The sequence below is a fragment of the Rana temporaria genome, chromosome 5 (genome assembly GCF_905171775.1).
Source record: "Rana temporaria chromosome 5, aRanTem1.1, whole genome shotgun sequence".
In the NCBI taxonomy this organism is placed as follows: Eukaryota; Metazoa; Chordata; class Amphibia; order Anura; family Ranidae; genus Rana; species Rana temporaria.
In genome coordinates, this window is record NC_053493.1 from 366,541,983 (window position 1) to 366,566,032 (window position 24,050).

General features: G+C 44.1%; 1 protein-coding gene across 1 annotated transcript in view; it reads right to left on the reverse strand.

Moving 5' to 3' along the window:
- The window catches only part of RGS22 (regulator of G protein signaling 22), a 169,180-nt gene that overhangs the window by 111,997 nt on the left and 33,133 nt on the right, over nt 1-24,050 (reverse strand). The window contains exons 6-9 of the mRNA XM_040354637.1: nt 11,909-12,074; nt 11,048-11,189; nt 4,183-4,765; nt 2,546-2,707 (exon numbers count right to left, since the gene is read on the reverse strand). Of these exons, the coding sequence (XP_040210571.1) occupies nt 2,546-2,707; nt 4,183-4,765; nt 11,048-11,189; nt 11,909-12,074 (1,053 nt within the window). The remainder of the gene's footprint in view (nt 1-2,545; nt 2,708-4,182; nt 4,766-11,047; nt 11,190-11,908; nt 12,075-24,050) is intronic.

The window sequence follows — 24,050 nt, forward strand, 5'->3', positions numbered from 1 at the left end:
CACACTGGAAGTTTTTAATGCTGCAATTGAGGATGTCTGGTGGGTTTTTTCTGTCTCTAAACGTGCCAATGTGTCCATGCACACATAGGCGTTTAGAGGAGTTTAGAGGAGTTTAGAGGCAGAAAAAAACTCTACTGCCTGCCAGCGCGTACAGAAGCAGCAGCATTTTGGCAGAAAAAAAACGATTGATGTCGGTGTACACGTGCATTATGCTAGACACCTTTACCACTTTAAATATTTTCAATGGCCAAAATAAATTATTATTCTCCAAAGTAGAACCTCCGCTTATCTGCACCCCCACCCCCCCAACCCCCGCCCTCCCTTTAAAGGTCAGCTCCCCTCCTCCTTCCTCCACCACCAGGCCAGTTAGAAAGCGATGCGCGCTTCGTGCATGCTCAGTACGACGAATGGTGGTGGCAGCTAGGGTTGCCACCTTTTCTTCAAGCCAAACCCGAACAATTTAGCGGCACAGGGCACGTTTTTATTCGTAGTATACACAATAGGATTATAAAAGACCTGGGGCACCTTTGGGTGCCTCAAGGAGAGTGGTAATGCAGCGCGCTGCGGCAAACAGTGGGTGTGGCCAAACTGCTCTTGCTGACATCGTGGCTCCCCCACAGTGATGCCAAACCTTCCCCCAGACAGTGGCCTGCATCTCCCGAATGGTAACAGATTTTTGTGTGACTACCTCAGTTACTTGGGGAGCCACAGCCCAGTCTAAATAATGTGTCCAGGTTATAGGCAGACTGAAACCCGGACACAAGATCCCAAACCCGAACTGTCCGGGTGAATCCTGGACAGGTGGCAACCCTAGTGGCAGCACCCGACAGAAGATCCGAAATTCAGCTGGGGAGCCAACATTGCGGGCTCCCTGGACAGGTAAGTGTCCATTTAATAAAAGTCAGCAACTACAGTATTTGTAGCTGGTGGCTTTTAATTATTTTTTTTCCCCAGGCGGAACTCCTCTTTAATTGATGCTTGATGCACTTAAACGTGTTACACGCATTTACAAAGGCATCTAGGAGAGATAGCCAGGGCTTTATTTCTCAGAGAATAAGTGCTGGAACTCCCCCCTTCTGAGTCAGCACTTGTCTGCCCCTATCCACCTCTGAGCACTGTCCCTTGGTTCCACCCCCTACCCACCTCCCAGCACCACCCCATTTAGAAAATACAGAACTAAGTATAAGTTTGTGTTGCTAAATAAGTGGTACAGAATTTGTCATTGCAATAATATACCCCCCAGGCAACAATGTATTCCTCCAGAAACAGTGTACCCCTGCAACAAAATATCACCCCAGCAACAATGGACCCATGCAACAAAATATTACCCCAGCAATAATAGACCCCTGGCAGCAACAACAGATCTCCCAGTAGCCAGCATCAATAGATTCTCCAGCAGCCAGGAACAATAGACCCCTTTCTCAGCAGTAGAACCCTCCCAGTGACAACTGACACCCCCCCCCCCAACAACATAAGACCCACCAACAATAGACCTCCTCAGAAACAATAGACTGCCATGCAAAAATACACCCCCTCCAGCAACAATAGATCCCCTAGCAGCTAGCTTAAATAGACCTTCCAGCGCACCCCAGCACCGTTGCAAATTACATACATTTAGTGCTGGATATGCCGGAACTGCGTTTCCCCGCATTCACGGTGAAAAAAAGCCCTGGAGATGGTCAAATGCCCAATGTGCATGAGGCCTAAAGCTGAACTCCAGCTAACACTTTTTAAAGAGGAGCTCTACTTTTCTGGGGTTAACTTTAGTGTTAACCTCTCCTTTCCTGGTCTGCAGGGGTGAGCTGAAATATCATACAGTGTTTACCAGCCCAATGAATCTAGCCATGTCCCACTGTCATCCACGGAAGGTTGGCACACAGTAAATCGGTGCCAAAAGTTACATTCAAGGCATGCAGTGAATAATAACTGTTAGGCTAGGTTCACACATGCAGCTTTTTACAGCTTTTTACTACTTTGTGTTTCTGCACAGCAGTGCAGTATGTTGCACTGTTGTATGTTGATGTGTGATGCCTTCAAATACACTGTGGAAAAATGCAGGTCACCACACATAGTGTAAATGGGCCCTTACAGTTACTAGTGCGCTTATGTTAGCTCTCAACTGAACCGTCAAGCTGTCAGATAGCTGATGTAATAACTGATCACATGTGCAGCACCATGGCAACTGCAGATCTAACAGAGGCTAAGATGGCAGATCCTCTGCCAGCAAAGGAAAGGAGGGTTTAGTTCAGCTTTTAATGGTTTGTCTTGACCCTCTAACTGCCACTTTTGCTGGACAGCTTGGTTCATTAACTGAAGTAGAAAAATATCAGATTTTCTGGCTAGATCACCAGTTGAATATAAAGTGGGAAAAAAAATGAAAACAAATGCAGTCACCACAGTATAAGCATAAGTAAGGGTAAATTGCAATATAAAAAATAAATAATCTTTTTGGGTTTAGATATGCTTTAATTGTAACATTGACTTATTTCAGATTCCTCATAAATGGAGAAAACTTTTTTAAATTTGGATGGACAGAGATTCTTACCAGTATAGAAGGAGACGCTTGACAATTTCACCCTGGACAGAGTGTAGATGGCTTTCACTCCACTGATTGGTATCGAGAAGGTCCAGTTTCATTAGGACTTCACCCTGAAGATAATGGTCTCCGGTGGCCACCAGGTACATTTTTTTCATCTTGTTAAGATGACTGGAAATATATTACAAGTACAATACTACATTATTATAGTATAATGGAATCTTGCCTCTAGAATTTGAATAAAAACAACAGGGGTTATTTACAAAAGGCAAATCCACTTTGCACTACAAGTGCAAACTGCACTTGAAATTGCAATGAAAATGCACTTGGAAGTGCAGTCACTGTAGATCTGAGGGGAAGCTCTGCTGATTTTATCATCCAATCATGTGCAAGCTAAAATGTTTTTTTTTTTTTTCCTTGCATGTCCTCCTTGGATCTACAGCGACTGCACTTCCAAGTGCACTTTGCACTTGTAGTTTGCACTTGTAGTGCAAAGTGGATTTGCCTTTTGTAAATAACCCCCTATATGTTGTTGTAGCTGTACCTCTGTTTTCCTATTTCTAGGAACAGTGGGCCAGATTCACAGCCGAGATACTCCGTCGTATCTCAGATACTCCGTCGTATCTCAGATACTCCGTCGTATCTCAGATACTCCGTCGTATCTCAGATACTCCGTCGTATCTCAGATACTCCGTCGTATCTCTCAGAGTATCTATGCGACTGATTCATAGAATCAGTTACGCATAGATATCCCTAAGATCCGACAGGTGTAATTGTTTTACACTGTCGGATCTTAGGATGCAGTACCGCGGCCGCCGCTGGGGGGAGTTTGCGTCGTAAAAACAAGCGTCGGGTATGCAAATTAGGAGTTACAGCGATCCACGACGGTTTTTCGCGTTCGCTACGTCGCCGCTAGTCTAGTTTCCCGTCGCAAAGTTAGTCGTCGTTTTGGGTGCCTTAACTTTACACAGCACACATATGTGCTGTATAAAGTATGGCCGTCGTTCCCGCGTCGGAATTAAAAAATTCACGTCGTTTGCGTAAGACGTCCGGGAATACGGAAGTACGCTACGCACGTCGCCGTTCGAAAAAATGACGTCACTTCGCGCAAAGCACGGCGGGAATTTCGAAACGGAGCATGCGCAGTAGGTCCGGCGCGGGAGCGCGCCTAATTTAAATGGCACACGCCGGAGGCCGCCGGCGTAGGTTTTCATTGCAAGTGCTCTGTGAATCAGGCACTTGCGATGAAAACTTGCGGCGGTGTAACGTATCTACGATACGTTACGCCGCCGCACTTCTACCTGAATCTGGCCCAGTGTACTTTACGATTATATTGGTCTTACACCTTTACAGATTTTGCACTTTTTTTTACTTTAGTATATCATTAGGGGGCTCATTTCAGTCCTCATTGCCCTTTTTGCACTTTTAGTGCAGCTTTGTTTACACTGCCGATAGTTTTTATTACACTATCTAGAGGTTATATTTGACACTGCAGGCCAATTTGGGATTTTTTTTAGCTTCTTTCAGACACATGAAAAGAAAAATTTTTCCAAGTACCTACCTCCTCGGAAACACGTCAATACCAAGTTCAAAATGTATTTTTAAAGTATCAGTATTCAAATAAATAATTGGTGCAATATGAGTACCTCTGCTTCCTCTTCATGTCAGTTATAGCTTTCAGTCGTTCAATGTCCATCCATAACCAGAATAGTTTTTCCCCAGATGTTCCTTTTATAAAAGATTTAAACCTTTCAAATTCTTTCTGGCTATGGATATGGGAGTATTCATGCTTATTACGTGAGGACTCCAGGGCTTCCAGCTCATCGCTGTCTGAATCTGAGATGTCAATTTCTTCTTCGATTGTGGATTCAGATGTAGTGGAAGAAGTGCTTGTGTTCTGCAGAGGCTGAATCGTCACCTCTGATAGGCTGAAAACATCAATCTCACCCGCATTTTGTTCCACCTTCTCTCCATTAAGCTTGGATACCGCAGTCTTCATAACCTGATCAACATAATAAAAGGAAAAGTCCTCCATTGTTGGGAAGACTGGGACGTTTCTGTCCTGAACTTTTTCCTGCTGATCTGTATTATTTGTTTTCTCTTCTTTCTGTTCAATATAAATTCTTACTGGACTGGGGATAGGAGAATCTGCAATGGATACAGAATACTCATCTTCTTCCTGAGCATCTTGTGTGTTCTTCAATAATGAAGATATTGGTTCCTGTGATGCTTAAAACAAATACAATATATAAATTACACTTTATAACACTTAAGCCCCATACACACTATCAGTTTTCTTGCAGGTTTTTCTCTTCAGGTTTACCAAAACCATCTAATATGAGGTCAAACCTTTAGGCCGCTTTTACACTGGGGATCGCTCCGTTGATCCCCGCTAAGCTGGCGGATGACAGGGCGGTCCCCGCACACTGTGAAGGGATCGCCCTGTCTTTTCTCCGCTCCCCCCTATGGGGGGATCGGATGAACACGGACCGTGTGTCCGTGTTCATCCGATCCACCAGATGGAAGGAAAAGTAGATTTTTCCTCCGTCACACTTTGGCGGATCGGAGCGGGTCGGATGTCAGCGGGCATGTCACCGCTGACATCCGCGGCTCCATAGAGGAGCACGAAGCACCCGTACAGGTCCGCAAAAAAAAACTGACAGACGGACCTGTACGGGCGCTCAGTGTGAAAGAGCCCTGAGGCCCCGTACACACGGTCGGACCGAACGGATGAGAATGAACTGAAGTTCAGTTTCATCAAACCAAACCGACCGTGTGTATAGGCCATCGGTCTCTTTTCCTTTGGTCCAAAATTTTAAAACATGCTTCAAAACCGAACCGATGGACCGCTGCCCCATCGGACCAAACCAATGTTTAGTACAGAAAGCATCGGTTCAAAACCCGCGCATGCACAGAATCAAGTCGACGCATGCTTGGAAGCATTGAACTTCGTTTTATTCAGCACGTCGTGTGTTTGACGTCACCGCGTTCTGACCCGATCAGGTTTTGGACTGACGGTGTGTACACATATCAGGCCGTACGGCCACTTCAGAGGTGAACTGATGAAAACGGTCGACGGACCAGTCACATCGGTTTGGTCCGACCATGTGTACAAGGCCTAAGAGTTTCAATTCGTATGTAATCAGGCAGGCCCTTGCACTACATGGTTTTGGTAAACCTGAAGAGAAAAACCTGCAGGAAAACTGATAGTGTGTATGGGGCTTTAGTGCCTATGGGGTGAACAGTCAAGACACAATGAGATTGATTTACTAAAGGCAAATATACTGTACACTGAAAGTGCAGTTGCTTCAGAGCTTATTAAATGAGGTAAAGCTTCACTTTGAAAAGAATACCCAATCACATGCAAGGAAAAAAAAAATATAATTTGTACTTGCATGTGATTGGATGATAGAAATCAGCAGACCTTCCCCTCCTATACTAAGATCTAGAGCAGGGGTCTCAAACTGGCGGCCCTCCAGATGTTGCGAAACTACAAGTCCCATGAGGCATTGCAAGGCTGACAGTTACAAGCATGACTCCCACAGGCAGAAGCATGATGGGACTTGTAGTTTCACAACAGCTGGAGGGCCGCCAGTTTGAGACCCCTGATCTAGAGCAACTGCAGTGCACAGCATATTTGCCTTTAGTAAATCGACTACATTATGTATGCATATGAATAAATATGTCCTGTATATTTATATATTTTCAGTTTCTCAATATAAAATGTTAATATTAGTTTTGAATGATGTACATACATACATAAAATAAATACCTTAAAGGGGTTGTAAAGGTACAAATGTTTTCCCCTAAATAGCTTCCTTTACTTTAATGCAGTCCTCCTTCACTTACCTCATCCTTCCATTTTGCTTTTAAATGTCCTTTATTTCTTCTGAGAAATCCTCACTTCCTGTTCTTCTGTCTGTAACTCAACACCGTAATGCGAGGCTTTCTCCCTGGTGTGGAGTGTCGTGCTCGCCCCTTCCCTTGAACTACAGGAGAGTCAGGACGCTCTCTACGTTGCAGATAGAGAAAGGAGCTGCGTGTTAGTGGGCGTCCTGACTCTCCTGTAGTTCAAGGGAGGGGGCTAGCACGAAACTCCACACCGGGAGAAAGCCTTGCATTACTGTGTGTAGTTACAGACAGAAGAATAGGAAGTGAGGATTTCTCAGAAGAAATAAGGACATTTAAAAGCAAAATGTAAGGATGAGGTAAGTGAAGGAGGACTGCACTAAGGTAAAGGAAGCTATTTAGGGAAACAAATTGTACCTTTACAACCCCTTTAATACCTGTAAAACATATACATGCTATACAAAGGATAAGGGGAACAAATGAAACTTTAAAATGGGTAATAGGGAACACATTCTTCATGAAGCAGACATGTTCACCTTGATAAAATTCAATTTCTCCACTGCATTTAGGAATACATCTTGCTTACTGAACAATTCACAATATTATCGGAGAGTGAGGCTGAACCAATGGGGTAATCACTATACTCAGTCTGATAAAATGAGGCTCTCGCGCCTCCAAGTAAATATAAATGGGTATAAATCTGAAATTACAACTGCAGCTCAATCTAAATGTGTAAATATATAAATCACAAAGTGGATAAAACGTAAAATCATGAGCGCAATAATAAACGAATAAAAGGTGAAGAATAGCAAGTGCAATAAATGCTAAATATAACTGTGAAATAAATACAACAAATTGCAATAAAACAGCACAAAATGTCCCAAATAATGATATTCTGTGATCTTCGTGTATAAAACTGATGTTCTTCTGGTAATTTTCTAAAAAAATCTTCAAATAGTGAGCTCACAGAGCACTTACCTCCTTGTAGATATAATGAACCTTGAATGGATATCTCTGCTTTCCTTGGTAACTTGTTCTGGCTGTATATCTCCTGGAATGGTTCCCATAATGTGATCTAAAACAGGGTTCCAACGGTACGGGCAATGCTGTATCCTGGCCTAGGCCAACAAGGCCCAGGCCTAGGGAAGCACTTTGCAGGGGGGCAGCACGGACAGTGTCCCTGCCGGCTTGCGCTACACTGTTAGGCAAATTAGTTTAGTATCCCCATAAATTGGCCGCACTGCTTCCAGTATGTGGGCAGTTGGCATTCTGTAACTGTGAGGGGGGGGGCCTCGCTTCTAATTTTTACCATCCCTGTCCCATTGCAGAGATTTCCCTTCAGATCCTGTCCCATAGCCAAACAGGAAGTGAGAGGAAATCTATGCAAATTAAGGGAATCCATTCCCCCCCCCCCAGGCCATCAGAACTAGTGTCCCCACTTCAAAAAATTTCAATTAGGGGGTGCACGAGTTTAGTCAGGCCTAGGGCAGGACAAAACCTAAATACACCCCTGGGTACGGGCAGTGGCCACCAATCAGAGCCAGCGATGATAAAGCCGGGGAACTCTCACACAATGACCTGTACAGCTTCTGGATTTGCTTTCAGCGTCTACTGGATGCACCAATCAGAGCCTGCCGTGATAAAGCCGGGGAACTCTCACAGACTGATCTGTAGAGCTGCTGGATTGACTTTCAGCGGCTACTAGATGTGCCAATTAGACTCAGCAGTGATAAAGCTGGGAGAAACTCACACAATGACCTGTACAGCTTCTGGATTTGCTTTCAGAGGCTACTGGATGAGCAGAAAAAATGGACCTCTCTGTGGGAGATGACCTTCTCTGTGAGCTCACTATTTGAAGATTTTTTTTAGAAGATTACCAGAAGCACATCAGTTTTATACACGAAGGGCCAGATCCACAGCCAGCGGGCTTAACTTAAATCTTCCTATTTAAGTTACACCGCTGCAAAATTTCTACCTAAGTGCCCGATCCACAAAGCACTTACCTAGAAATTTTTGGCTGTGTAACTTAAATCTGTCCGGCGCAAGGCGTGCCCAATCTAATGGGGCGAGTCCCATTTAAATTAGGCGCGCTCCCGTGCCGGACGTACTGCGCATGCTCCCGACGCGATTTTCCCGACGTGCATTGCGCGAAATTACGTTGCGCCGAGTTTTGTGAATCGCGCCGGGTAAAAAAAGTTGCGGCGGGAAAAAAAAAAGATGCGGCGGGAAAAAAAAAATTTGACATCGCCTCGGGAAAGAAGGGTATACTTTTACAAGGTGTACTAACTTTACACTTTGTAAAAGTAGCCCTAATTTTGCGTTTGAAAACTAACAACTTACGGAGACTTCACGAAGGGAAACCGCTTCGTGGATCTCCGTAAGTGCTAATTTGCATACCCGACGCGGAATTTCGACGAGAAATGCCCCCAGCGGCGGCCGAGGTACTGCATCCTAAGATCCGACAGTGTAAAACTATTACACCTGCCGGATCTTAGGAATATCTATGCGTAACTGATTCTGCGAATCAGTCGCATAGATAGAAACAGGGATACGACGGCGTATCAGTAGATACGCCGGCGTATCCCTTTTGTGGATCTGGCCCGAAGATCACAGAATATCATTATTTGGGACATTTTGTGCTGTTTTATTGCACTTTGTTGTATTTATTTCACAGTTATATTTAGCATTTATTGCACTTGCTATTCTTCACTTTTTATTAGTTTATTATTGCGCTCATCATTTTACATTTTATTTACTATACTCAGTCTGCTCCCTTCTCATGTCAGAAGCTCCATTCTCAAGCCGTATCAGAGTTTGGGAAGTATAGAAGGTTGTTCTGTTGAACGCACATGCTGGAAAAACGTTTGATCAGTGTATCCTGACAGCAGCAGAAGCTGCTGTCAGAATATAATGTCCTGGCAGGAGGGATTCTCCATCTGCCTCGAAAAAAAAACTAACCGTCTAAGCCCAGCTTTAGGCTTCCTGTACAGGGGATCACATGAAGCTAATATAAGGAAAAATGTAGGTACTGCATTGCATTAATAAAATTTGTTTTTAAAATATTGATGTTCAGCTTTGTAGAGTGTAATGCCGCGTACAGACGGTCGTTTTTTGTGATGAAAAAAAACGACGTTTTAAAAAACGTCATTTAAAATGATCGTGTGTGGGCAAAACCTTGTTTTATGTCTTCAAAAAAACGACCAAAAAAAAATTCGAACATGCTCGAATTTTTTGTGTCGTTTTTCAAAACGTCGTTTTTTGTTTCACAGAAATTGACCGTGTGTAGCAAAAAACTACGTTTTTAAACCCGCGCATGCCCAGAAGCTAGTCATGAAGTGAGCTTCAATGGAAAAAAGTGGTGAAACGTAACCTCGCTTTGCTAGAGCATTGTGAAAAAACGATGGTGTGTAGGCAACGTCGTTTTTGAAAATGATGTTTCAAAAACGTTGTTTTATTTCATGATTTAAAACGTCGTTTTTTTTCATCACAAAAAACGACCGTCTGTACGCGTCATAAGGACAACATAGACTGTTCATTTCTATACAAAATATACAGATATCAGAGAAGCATAAGGGAAAGTACTGACTGCTTCACACCTGTCTTTACTATCATAATATTCTCTGTTCTCTGCCTCTATTTATCACAATTTGTTTTACAAAAACATGGCAGAAGGTAAGCAGTTCCCTATTCCCTCCATATTTTATTGCTTTAAAAATGCTACAAATACAGAAAAATACCTGTTAAATTGCCAGAAATGCAGTGTGCTCCTAACCTTCTCTAGTGAGCTGACAACAAGGTGTCTTTTCTGCACCAAAATCCCAACCAGCGTTGTCAGCTCTGATTGCTTGACTACAGACGTTTGCCTATATCCCACCCCCCTATAACTCTTTCCATATGCTTACATTGATTTAATTCCTAGCAAAATAATGCTGCCACCTTGACTCCCAGGAGCCTGCCCAAACGCTTGGCTTTTGGGAGATGTATTTCTGGGGGCACACTTACATTAATAGCGACTGAGCTTTCAGCAGTTGCAAGAATTTCACAAGCCTGGTGCTGATGTCGCAGGGAGTAATATTTCTCAGTACAGGAACAAGGTAAAAAGACAACATCTAGACATACACTTGCTGGGTATGCTAAACCTGGATATACTAATGCCGCGTACACACTATTGGAAATTCCGACAAGAAAACCGTGGATTTTTTTCTGACGGAATGTTGGCTCAAACTTGTATTGCATACACACAGTTGCACAAATCTTGTCGGAAATTCCGACCGTCAAGAACGCGGTGATGTACAAGACGTACGACGAGCCGAGATCAATGAAGTTCAATAGGCAGTTCGGCTCTTCTGCTTGATTCTGAGAATGCGTGTTTTTTTGTGCATCAGAATTGCATACAGACGAGCAGATTTGGCGATAGGAACTTTTTCCATCGGAAAAATAGAGAACCAGCTCTCAATCTTTTGTTGGCAGAAATTCCAACAGCAAAAGTCCGATGGAGCATACACACCTTCGGAATTTCCAACCAAAAGCTCACATCGGACTTTTCTTGTCGGAATGTTCAAACATGTGTATGCGGCATAAGCCTTATTTTTGCTAGAATTTTGACCAAATTAATCATCGTTGGCTCTGAAAGTGCTGTGTATGAAATGCATTCTCACTTACCATGATTATTATATCCATTGTACAGTGAAGGTCTACCATGTGCAGGCTCCCAGGTGATGGGTCCAAAAGATGAATCAGTGGTTGTCGTAGGCTCATTTTGCTTTGCTATTGTAAACCATTCTTTTGTTTGGGTAAAAGAAGCCTGGGAAAAACATAAACTTAAATATTTAACTAGTCAGCCACAGACTTCAGGATTATCTCCGTTCTCCTAAATAACAAATCTATATTATGGGAGAATAACTAATACAGCATTGTAATAAAACTGAAGGTATTCACATATCATCATCACTTACTCACAAATCCAAACAAGGGGCTTATCCCTTATTTTACTATAGTGGAAGAAGAAATACAAATCATTCCTATATTCTTCAGTGGCCAAAAGTGCATCCAGAATCACGGTTTTATAGCCAAATACAGCCTAAATATAGACCAATTTATCCACGATACCTGCAGCTGTTTCAGATTTGCCATCTATCTTCATTGCAAAATATAGAAATCGCGGCTTCCATGGAACTATGCTTATTGAGAAACTAGATAGTAAAACCAGGTTATATTGAGGTAGGCCAAGAGAAACCAATAACCCTCTAGTAAAAAATACATACATTACAGTACTGATATATTAAACAGGAGGCATGTACGTTTCATCACTTCCATCACATGCCATAAAAAGCAAGGGTTTTATACTTCATATCATACCTCATTCTACTGCACAGAAGCCATGGTTTTTTATACCTTGCATCACTAAAACTTAAAAAAGCTTACAACAGCTGCATGCAGGTCAAATAAATGTCTCCATAGTCAATAGTTTATATCTATTTCATTCCAAAAAGAAAAAAAGTTTTGGCTGGAGCTGGGCATTACCTGTCCAAGAGTAACAAAGAATTTCTTCATGAGTTCCTCATTTTCCGTTTGTGGGGATGGGGATGGCTCTACCTCTCGTTTGTGTATCCAAGGCTGGTACTGAGGATCAAGCTGTAAACTAACTCCTGTATGCCTCACTTTTACCTGGGACATCAGCTTAGCAAGTCTGAAACCACCAAAAGGAAAAGCCAAAGGGACCATTAAGCTTTATTTACTGTAATTATGAAAGAATTGAGAACCTAGAGTTTCATTTATCTATGCATTTAGCAATTATTGAATCCATGACATGATATTATGTAAAAAAAAGTTATATTTATAAGTTAAAAAAATTGCCACTTTCACTAGACCCAATAGAAGGTAAAACATTTTTTATTTTTGCTTTGGATTTATCCTCTACACTGCCTAGCAGTTGTCCATTCTTGTTTATTTAAGGTAAAGGGGAGATAATAATAAAACCATCAATATATATATATCAAAGGTTTGAAAAAGGTTCAGGAGGGCAGTAATATCAATATGAAGATAAAGCTGGGCATACATTATACAATTTTCTTGTTGAATTTCCTTTAGACTTACCTTCAACTATGTAGTGCAAGAGGCGGCCTGCTTATGGCTTAAATCGCTGATAAACGCTGAATAGCTCAGTTTTTCACAGTTTGTTAGCGTTTTTCAGCAAGTTGTACCTCTCTTCAACTTCCAGGCCTCTTTATTGGTTCTGTCTTATCATAGTCAGGCCTCGTACACACGACCAGTTTCCTCGGCAGAATCCATCAAGAAACTTGGTGGGAGAGCTTTTTTGCCGAGGAAACTGGTCGTGTGTACATTTTTCATCGAGGAAACTGTCGAGGAACTCGACGAGCAAAAAAGAGAGCAAGTTCTCTATTTCCTCGATGGGAGTCTCAAATTGGCTCGTCGAGTTCCTCGTCAGGCTGGTTTCCGACGAGAAACTCGAGCGTGTGTATGCTAAGAAACCCACGCTTGCTCAGATTAAAGTATGAGACGGGAGTAAAAGTAGCATTTGTAATGGAGATAACACATTTTTAAAGTTGTAACAGACTGAAAAGTGCAAATCGTCTCTTACCAAACTTTTATTTAAAGCGGAGGTTCACCCAAAAATCAACTTTCTGCCATTAGATCCAGTATACTGCTGACATCTGCAGTATGCTGTTTTTTTGTTTTGTTTACTTATGGTTTTATCAGCCGTTGCGGGGATTTCTGTGGGGAATAGGCGTTCCTAAGCCAAGCGGATTTGATTGACGGGCTGCTAAAGTGCGTCACGCCTTCTGAAAATACCCGAAGTGACACTCGGGTGTTTACGGCGCTATACGGCGCCTACGCCTGCCGTGTAGAGCTGACTGCGCAGGCGCCGTAAACACCCGAGTGTCATTTCGGGTATTTTTGGAAGGCGTGACGCGCTTTAGCAGCCCGTCAATCAACTCCGCTTGGCTTAGGAACGCCTATACCCGGAAGGAATCCCCGCTCGGAGCCGGATAACAACGGCTGATAAAACAATAAGCACAAAAAAAAACAGCATACTGCAGATGTCAGCAGTATGCTGGATCTAATGGCAGAAAGTTGATTTTTGGGTGAACCTCCACTTTAACATGCAAACACATTAGCAAACACATTAGCAAAACCAGCCCCAAGAGTTGTGCCAGTGAAATCGAACTTCCCTTGCCGTTGTATGTGTTGTTGGTCACCGCGTTTGAGAACGAGGAGATTTTGTCTTGACAGTGTGTACGCAAAGCAAGCTTGTCGAATTCCTCAACAAGCCTAACAAGGAACTCGACGAGGAAAATGATGTGTTTCGCCCGACGAGTAACTCGGTCGTGTGTACGAGGCCTCACTCTCACTGACCACTAGGAAGTCTTGGAAGGTAAGAAGGGAGGCAAGAAACGTGTTGCAGGAATAGTTAAGATTTGCAGATAACAATCACAACTGCAGGAGGCACTGACTGTGTTTTTTTTGTTAATACCTCTCCATTCCCAAGCAGATATATTGTAGAAAATACAATTCACATGAACATGAAAAATCAAAAGTGCTAATTTTAAAGGCTTATTTGCAAGTTATTGCCAAAAAAGTGTTTTGGGACTCGGGTACTGCCCCAGAGGACATGTATCAATGCAAAAAAAGTTTTAAAAATTGAAGTTTTTTCAGGAGCAGTGATTTTAATAATGCTTAGATTTAAACAATAAAAATGAAATATTCCTTTAAATATCGTGCTTGGCGGTTTCCCTTAGTCTGCCTGTAAAGTAGGCCTCTAAAGGAAAAGATGTAATTTAAAATTGCTTGCGGCTGTAATGTATTGCCGGATCCTGGCAATATACATAAAAAATGTATTGAAAAAAAACGGCGTGGGTTCCCCCCCCCCCAGTCCATCACCAGGCCCATGCCAAAATGTAAAAAAGATCCATACGAGACCCTTATCCGAGCATGCAAACTGGCAGGTCGCTGATTGTGGGGGTCTCCGAGTGGGGAGCTTATCAGATTAACAAGGGGGCCGCCAGATCCCGCCACCCCTATGTAAATTGGTATTGGGTACAATCCCCTACCCATTCACCAAAAAAAGTTTCAAACAAGTAAAAATGACAGGAGGCAGTTTTGCACAATTTTTTTTAAAAGTGTACCGCTATGTCCATCTATCTTCAATCCTGAAAAATAAAAAACTGAAAAACTCTGCCTCCATGGGAGGCATCTCCGTGACTGGCGTCTTTTGGGTTTGAAAGCTCTTATGTGCTGATGTAACGGAGGGGTCGGGTCACCTAATAACATCACTGGGTGGCCCCGCCCTTGACTTTTTTTGGGGCCGTCTGCGCCATAATTTTTGGTGAATGAGTAGGTCATACCCATTCACATAGAGGGGGGCCGGAATCTGGGGGCCCCCTTGCCCGCAGACCCCCACAACCACCAGGCAAGGGTTGTGGAGATGAGGCCCTTGTCCTCATCAACATGGGGACAAGGTGCTTTGGGGGGACCACAAAGCACCCTCCCTATGTTGATGGCATATGGCTTGGTACGGGGGGGTGCTCTCTCGTCCCCCCCTTTTCCTGTGGCCTGCCAGGTTGTGTGCTCGGATAAGGGTCTGGCATGGATTTTGTGGGGCCCCTAATGCCAGTCCTGAAGGGTCTGGTATGGATTTTGGGGGGCCCCAATGCCATTTTATTTAAAATTTTAAGTACGGGTTCCCTTTAAAATCCATACCAGACCTGAAGGGCCTGGTATGGATTTTGGGGCGGACCCCCGCAACATTTTTTTATTAATTTTGGTGCAGGGTTCCCCTTAATCACTTCAATACACTATATTATATATATATATATATATATATATATATATATATATATATATATATATATATATATATACACACAAGGCTGGGTATGTATATATATATGTGAATTACACTGCCTGCACGCCACTAAGCTGCTTAATCTCTCTTCATTCATTACACTATATAAGGCCGCCATGTAAGCAGCAGCCTTATATAGTGTGAGGCGTGGACTTAGCCCCCTGAGCCATGATTGGCCAAAGGCACCCTTTGGCCAATTATGTCTCTCTCAGCAGAGTGTGCTGTGATTGGCCAAAGCATGCAGGTCAGGTGCATGCTTTGGCCATTCATAAGATGCCATGGTGCATTCCGTGGCTTTCGAATTTGTTGTGAATGCCTCGTAATGTTCTAAATTCAGCGAATGGGCGAACACCCAATGTTCGAGTAGAACTTACGTTTGACTTGAACATCGGGCTCATCCCTATTAAAGAGATGAAAGGAACTCTAAAATGTGTTTAGAAGTTACACACTGGCTAGTGGAAAGATACAATAAATTACAGGACCTCTTTTCAACTCTAGGGGAAGGTCATTTGTCAATGAGTGTATTGTACTCCTTTAAGAACAGTTTTTAAAGCTGGTCATATATAGGGGTTTTTTTTTGTTCAATTGACCCAATTCCCCCATCCACACATTCAATGTGGATGGGGGAATCCTCCCTCTGTGTCATCTTATTCTGACATCGGGGAGACTTCCTTGCTGTCAAAATACACTGATTAGCGAAGCAAGCTATAGTTATTGATTGCAGCGCTGATTAATGTATTCTGATGCTATAATAATCTCCCCAAACTGATTTACTGTCTTAAATTCAACAGGGCTGTTGTACAAAAGTTGATTGGAGGATCGCTTTCTGTACAACCACAGTGGCCATACGTGGATCGGAATTCATCCTGAACTGGACAAATTTCGATCCATCTATGGGCAGCTTTAGATTCTATCTTTTTGGAACAACAAGAACGTTTTTATAATTAGACAGGGATTACAGTATGTGGATTAAGGAACAATAGTATATAAAGAGCACGTAGTAAGAGAAAACCCCAACACATCTATATATAGCCAACTGAGAACTTTTTCAATTTGAGAGTAAATGAAAACCACAGTCACAATTAATGAGACCTTGTTTGGCATAAGGCAAAGGATTTATATACCTGCATCAAAGAGAACTGTGTGTTTAGCCTAAAAGGACTGTTTAAAGAGTCATAAAGTATACCTATAGCCAAAACTTTTTTTGTTTTGTTTTGGATGGAATGAAGAAGTGTTTTAACCCCTGTCATATTTTATTTGGCATTAGATATACTTTAGATATTGACATCAGCTGTGCTATAGAATTGAGAATGTAGAAAACTATATATATATGCTGTTAAAATAGCTGTGAACAATGTACATTGCCAACACAGTCCTACTTAATAGCTTTAAGAGGTTTTAAATGGCTGTTGGGTAAAAAAATGTTGACTAAAGTATAGCCATATATACAGTATATAAAGAAGAAATTGTAAAATAATATTGATTTATGAGTTGCAGAGGGATTAAATAATTCATTCAGATGCACTTTACAAAAACATGTTATTGTTGGCTGTAGCCTTATTGGGAACATTTCTTTTTTTGCCCTGTAATCATGTTATCACCAGAAGGAATGAGGGGATATAACAGGAACACAACAGTGCAAAAGAACAAACAATTTTTATTGGAATGGAGGAAGGCCAAAGCCTCGATCAGCTTTTCATTGTTGTATTGTCCAAGCTAGAGAATTCACACTCTTCCACTTTAAAGTCCCAAATTTAAATTCCACCGGAGTCTGAGCAAAAGAATCCTGGGAGTAGTATATAGTTGCAAAATCATAGAATTTTGTGCGTGATCCAAAATGTTCAAAAATATTTGTCACGCTTGCAGTGTTTTTTTTTATTGTTAGAAACATGGGAGGCACCCCTTCTGAATAAGCAGCCTGCAGAGTGCAACAATACCCAGTTTAAAGCCTTGTACACACGATCGGATTTCCATCGGACAAATATGTAGAATTTTGTATGAAGGGTGTTGGCAGTGAACTTGTTCTGCATACAGATAGCAAAACTTTGTTAGCCAACAAACATGAACGTAGTGATGTACTAGACGTACTACGTGGTTTTTCAGCTCCTTAGTGCCACCCTTTGGGCAACTTCTGCTAATGTTGTCTTATGGTTAGCATTGATTCAGAGCATGCGTGTTTGTACTTTTGATTTTTTTCCGAGGGACTTGTGTACAGCGGCTCTGATAGGCTTTCCGATTACAGCCCTCAGGCTGTAAACGGCTTCCAGATGCTTATCCTCGGGACACACGGGGGGTGCGTTCCTTGGATAAGAGTGACAGGCGTCTCAGCCAATCGGGTTCACCGGTTCTGGTTACCGGTAACCTGATTGGCTGAAGCGTCATCGAGGGACGTTAGAAGCACGGCTAACCCCAGAAAGGTAAGTGCCAGGCAGGGGGGGCATTTTACAGGGCACAGTGGCGACAATTGCTGGGCACAGTGGCAGCATTTTACTGGGCACAGTGGCGACAATTGCTGGGCACAGTGGCTACAATTGCTGGGCACAGTGGTAACAATTGATGGGCACAGTGGTAACAATTGATGGCACAGTGGTAACAATTGATGGGCACAGTGGTAACAATTGATGGCACAGTGGCTGCGTTTGGCATGGCACAGTGGTGACAATTGATGGCACAGTGGTGACAATTGATGACACAGTGGTGACAACTGATGGCACAGTGGTAACGATTGATGGCACAGTGGTGACAATGGGCACAGTGGTGACAATGGGCACAGTGGCGACAATTGATGGCACAGTGGCTGTGTTTGATGGCATGGCACAATGGTGACAATTGATGGGCACAGTGGCGATAAATGATGGCACAGTGGCTGCATTTGATGGCATGGCACAGTGGCGACAATTGATGGGCACAGTGGCGACAATTGATGGGCCAGTGGCGACAATTGATGGGCCAGTGGCGACAACTGATGGCACTTGATGGGCACAGTGGCTGCATTTGATGGGCACAGTGGCTGCATTTGATGGGCACAGTAGCTGCATTTGATGGGCACAGTGAGACTGCAATTGTTTTGTTTTTTTTCGTTTGTTTGCGCCCCCAAAAATTTTGAGCCCCAGCCGCCACTGTTTAAACTCTCTTTAGTCAAACTGAATATTGTATACTTTATCCATGGTAACATGAAGACGCCATTATCCTCAAAACTGTTAAACCAGACATAAATCTTCACCACTCCCCTCTTTATTGGTCTTCTGCCGTGCTCACATTTTACAGCTGCCTGACAAAGCCATGCCTCGGGTAACCATGGTAACATTTGGTATCTCATGACCACTTATCGTATAATGTTTAACAACACTTAAAACATTCAACACATTCTTTCTTATACCAGCCTTCCATAACACAGAGTTGAGGGGAGGAAAACAAAAATGATAAATCTATTAAATTCCAAATGCTGTTTTTTAGCTTTTTCCTTCTATCTTCTTACAGTTGTATATAGTATTTACACAAAATGAATGGCCTTAGAGGATAGGTCTGGTGATATGAGAAAAAATAAATAAAACAAACTATAAAATATAACTCAAAGATGGAGATTTTTTTAACACTGGTGCACAGTGCATATTAACCAATCAGCATGTTCAATTAACCTTTGACATTAAAATCTTAAAACCTTAAACGTTAAAACCATTAAAACCTGGAAGCTGATTGGTAAATCTTCCCAAAGTGCAACTCTGGGCAAAAAATATATATATAATATATATACCGAATATATGAAACACAGTCTGCCAATAGCATTAACACAGTTAATGTAATATAGTTTAATGACCTGTTAACCCTGCCAATAGATCTGTTACTTTTCCACTTCCTTTAACAGGGTGACATCAGGAATTATGGGGCCCCTTACACAGCTTCAGGCATGGGCCCCCTGGAGCAGAGAACCAGGGGGGGGGGGTGCTGCCACCTGAAATTGAGAAGCAGGGGGGCTGCCACGAATTGAGAAGAGTGGGGGGATGCCACCGCTAATTGAGAAAAAAAAATATATATAAAAAAATTATAAAAAAAGGGGGGTTGCCATCCAGGGCCCTGGGGACCTCTGGGCCCTTTAATAATAAAAAAAAAAATATATATATATATATATATATATATATATATATACACACACAGTGCCTTGCGAAAGTATTCGGCCCCCTTGAACTTTGTGACCTTTTGCCACATTTCAGACTTCAAACATAAAGATATAAAACTGTAATTTTTTTTGAAGAATCAACAACAAGTGGGACAGAAGGCCATATTCTGAGTAGAGTTACGACGAAGTATCTCAGGAAACTCCGTCGGATCTCTCTTTTTTGACCCGCGTATCTATGTGAGTGATTCCTAGAATCATTTTCGCATAGATACGCTGAAGATCCGACATGTGTAAGTCACTTACACTGTCGGATCTTAAATGTAATTCGCCGCTAGGTGGCGTTTACATTCAGGTCTCATTTGTTTATGCAAATGAGCCTAATACGCCGATTCCCGAACGAATTTGCGTCGCGTAACCGTCGCTTACGTCGTTTGCGTAAGCGTAAGGTTACCCCTGCTATATGAGGGGTAACCTTACGCCAGTCCCACGTATGCCATGTTAAGTATGGCGTCGGGTCCGCGTCTTCTTTTCCCGTCGGGTACGTCGTTTTCCTAAGTCGTTCTTGAATACGACTTTACGTCAATGACGCACACGTCGGCGTCATTGACGTTTTCCACCGAGAACTAGAGCATGCGCACTGGGCTATTTTTGAAAAATTGGGCGTGCAAAATTATTTAGCCCCCTTAAGTTAATACTTTGTAGCGCCACCTTTTGCTGCGATTACAGCTGTAAGTCGCTTGGGGTATGTCTCTATCAGTTTTGCACATCAAGAGACTGACATTTTTGCCCTTTCCTCCTTGCAAAACAGCTCGAGCTCAGTGAGGTTGGATGGAGAGCGTTTTTTTTTTTTTTAAATCAGAAAGATGTTTATTGAACATAGACAAAAAGAACAAAGGGCCAGATTCACAAAGCACTTACGCCGACGTATCTAGAGATGCGCGGCGTAATTCAAAAAAGCGCCGCGCGTATCTATGCGCCGTATCCTCAAAACGAGATACGCCTGAAAACCATTTTTTTCCGTTCCGACGTAAAACGATTACACCGGCGCATCTTGGAGCGCAAAATACACTAGACACACCATTGATTTGCTAGTTAAATATGCAAATGAGGGAGATACGGCGATCCACAAAAGTACGCTTGTGCGGCGTAGGCTACGCCCTGTGCGCATCTGCTAGTTTCACGGCGGAAATTTACACCTTATAAAAAGTGCCTTAACTTTGCACCAGCCGTGTACAGGTCAGCTAAAGCAACACCGTTAGGGAAGAGCTGAGCACACACACTTGCAGGACAACAATCTGTATGCCAACATGCCAGGGGCATCCATGCTCATAGCTATACTAGTGACTTTAGAGAAACGCAGAAGGAGGAGGGAACGGAGGAGGTGGGCACAGGAGAGGATATACCGCAGACGCCTGAGGTGTATCGCAACTTCAAATTCAGCCCTGAAGCCATCATGGAATTAACCACAACCCTGCAGGATGACATCACCAGCCCAACACACCGCTCACATGCACTGGAGCCACTGGTCAAGGTAGTGGCAACACTCCATTTCCTTGCCACTGGCTCTTTTCAGCGCACAAGTGGATTGTTGGCTGGGATGTCACAATCCTCCATTAGCAGATGTGTGCACCAGGTTGTCCCTGCAATCCTGAGACGCATGGCAAACCAAATCATCAAACCCACCCAGGAGGACCTGCGGATGAAGACAATGACAGATTCCCACGAACTGTGGGGGCCATTGATTGCACACATGTGGCACCACAGCCCCCCCATGAGACAGAGCACATGTACCGCAATCGGATGCATTGGCATTCAATTAATGTACAGGTGATAGTCGATGCCCAATACCTCATATGGCATGTCCGTGCCAAACACACAGGATCCAACCATGACAGCTTCATAAATACGTCAAAGCAACATCCCAAGAGAATTTGAACAGAACGTGTATGGGGACAGCTGGCTGGTTGGTGAGTGACATGGGTGTCAGGTATGACTGTCCCCCCCCCATGATGCAGACATCACGAGGGGCACATGCATGACTAACATCCTCCTGTCTTTTCCCTTCCAGGTGACTCTGCATATGCACTTGGACCCCATCTCATGACTCCATTCCGGAACCCCCAAACCCCAGGAGAGTAAAACTACAATGCTGCACACATACGTACCCGTGCAGTGGTGGAACGCACCTTTGGCCTCCTGAAGTCCCGTTTCTGATGCCTGGATAAGTCTGGGGGTACCCTGTTGTATTCCCCAAAATTTGTGTGCTAGATCATCGGTGCATGTTGCATGCTGCACAACTTCGCAGTGAAAAGGGGCCTGGAGATTGACATATGTGATGACCTGACCCCCCAACCAGACATTCCCCCCCTGACCGAGGGTACCCCCTCTTCTGAGGGAACAGCAGCCAGGAGACGCCTCGCAGAAGGCATCTTTGCACAGTAAACACACACATTAAACATGGCACAATGAGAATGCATGCATGCACACCACTGTGGTCCCTAGCACACACACCCCACATCCTCATCGAATTGGATTAGACCGAAGTACCCCGCATGGTACTAGGGAGCAGCAACGCCACGCCAAGGCTCCAATTATGTCACTGTGCATTCATGCACCCTTCACATGGACCTGGGATCACTTCTCCCTGGTCCTGGGGATCCCTACTCCACCAAAAATGAGGGTGACACCCTTTTTTCATCAGGAATGTCACCCCCACATTCATACATCATTCACAAAAATATAACAAATCATAATCACAGTAGAATAAAAAAAAAAAAAAGAAAACAAACAAAAATCAAAAGTACACCCAAAATTAATGGCGGCGTGAGCTACGCCTGGGCCGGCCACGGCCACGGCCAACCAGGGGAGACTCATGGGGGGGAGCAGGGGAAGGAGGAGCCTCCCCTGGTGTCTGTACAACTGCTGGCCTGCCCTTCAAGGCCACGGCTATCCTGTTCAAGCAGACAGTGAGGGCTGCCGTATTGGCCTGGACAGCCTGGGTATTGGCGTGGACAGCCTGGGTCAGGGCACTCGCCTCCAGGGCCACGCCTGCTGTGGCGGCCTGCAGGTCACAAAACAAGTTATGACCGCCAACGAGTTTGTGCTCAATTCAGTGACCGAGTCTTTTATGGAGCCCAGGCTGTCCTCCATCTGGGCCAAAGTCCGGGTGACCTGACCCAGATGTTGGGTCTGACAGGCCTGGTCCCACAAAAGATTTGCAGGCAGGAACTCGGCCACCCCCCTGGTCTTCTGGGTGGCCTTCCTGCCTGCAGCTGAGGCTTGTGGCCTGGGAGGAGGGGAGAGAGAGACCCTTGGGGGGGAGCCCTGTTGGGGGAGGAGTGGGAGGGGCTACCCCTGATGGAGGCCTGACTGCTGCCATCCTCAGGGGGAGCCACATCCAAAAGGCCAAGGATTTCCCTGGCAAGGTCCATCCGATCATCCTCAACCTCCCCCCCTCATCCTCCTCCCCCTCAACCTCCTCATGAGGTCTTAGATGGATGCATGTAAGAAAGAACAAATTAAAACCCAACTCCAGCTAAAACTTTTTAATCAGTTACAACAACTGTTTTAACCTATACAAATAAAAGCAGACCATTGTCATGTGTCTATGGCAGATTTCAGCTGGATGGGGCTAAATGCTGTACTGGGTGGCGCTTAGGGACCTGTCGGTCCCCAGGGGCCCAGAGGCAACCTCCCTTTTTTTATGTATTTTTTTATAAATGTTTATTTTTTTTATTTTTTTATTAAGGGGCCCAGAGGTTTATTTTTTATTTTTATTAAAGGAAGGGCCCAGAGGTCCCCAGGGCCCCAGATGGCTACCCCCCTTTATATATATATATATATTTTTTTTCTTTATTTCTTCTTTTTTTTGTAAAGGCCCCCCCCCGCTTCTCAATTTCAGGCGGTTCTCTGCTCCAGGGGGCCCATGCCTTAAGCTGTGTAAGGGGCCCCAAAATTCCTGATGGCGGCCCTGCGCATACCTCCCAACACGCACAGATTCTGCGGGACTTTCCCACACAGACAGCTTCTTCCCGCAGTCCCGCAAAAGGGTTAATTTTCCTGCATTTCAAGAGGAGGCAGCACGGAAGCAGGAGGAACCGGAGCGGTGTGTGGAGGACTGTGGCTGCTGAAGGGAAGAAAGCCGAGAGCCGGGCTAATGACAGTCTGTGGCCCCGGCTGTTGGCACAGGTGAGAGGCACTCCCCCCCCCGCTCAACAACTGCAAAACCCCCCCCCCGCTCAACAACTTTAAAACTTTAGTGCGCCCCCCCCCCCCCCCGGCTCAACAACTTCAATTCGCCCCCCCGCTCAACAACTTCGACCCCCCCCCAATTCTCGGATCCAGGGGGCCCCTTCAACACTCAAGCCCAGGGGCCCCCACCACCCTAAGTCCTGCCCTGAACCTGTGCATTCAGAGACAAAGGGGTAAGGTCCTGAATGTGCAAGGTCCTAAATGACTCTCGGTACAGTGCTCAGCCCTGCGCAACCTCAGTCTGCTATAGATTTTGAATGGATGCTGTACTTGTCCCTCCTGGGCCCATAAAATGTGCACTAAAACAGTGGGAGGTACACACTGCATCCAGGCAGCCCTGTGTGCAAGGGGCCTTAAAGTGCTTGTAAAGTCACTCTGTGTAAATACTAAAATCCCCTCTGTTATATGCAGCTATGTTGCACAGTGGGGGT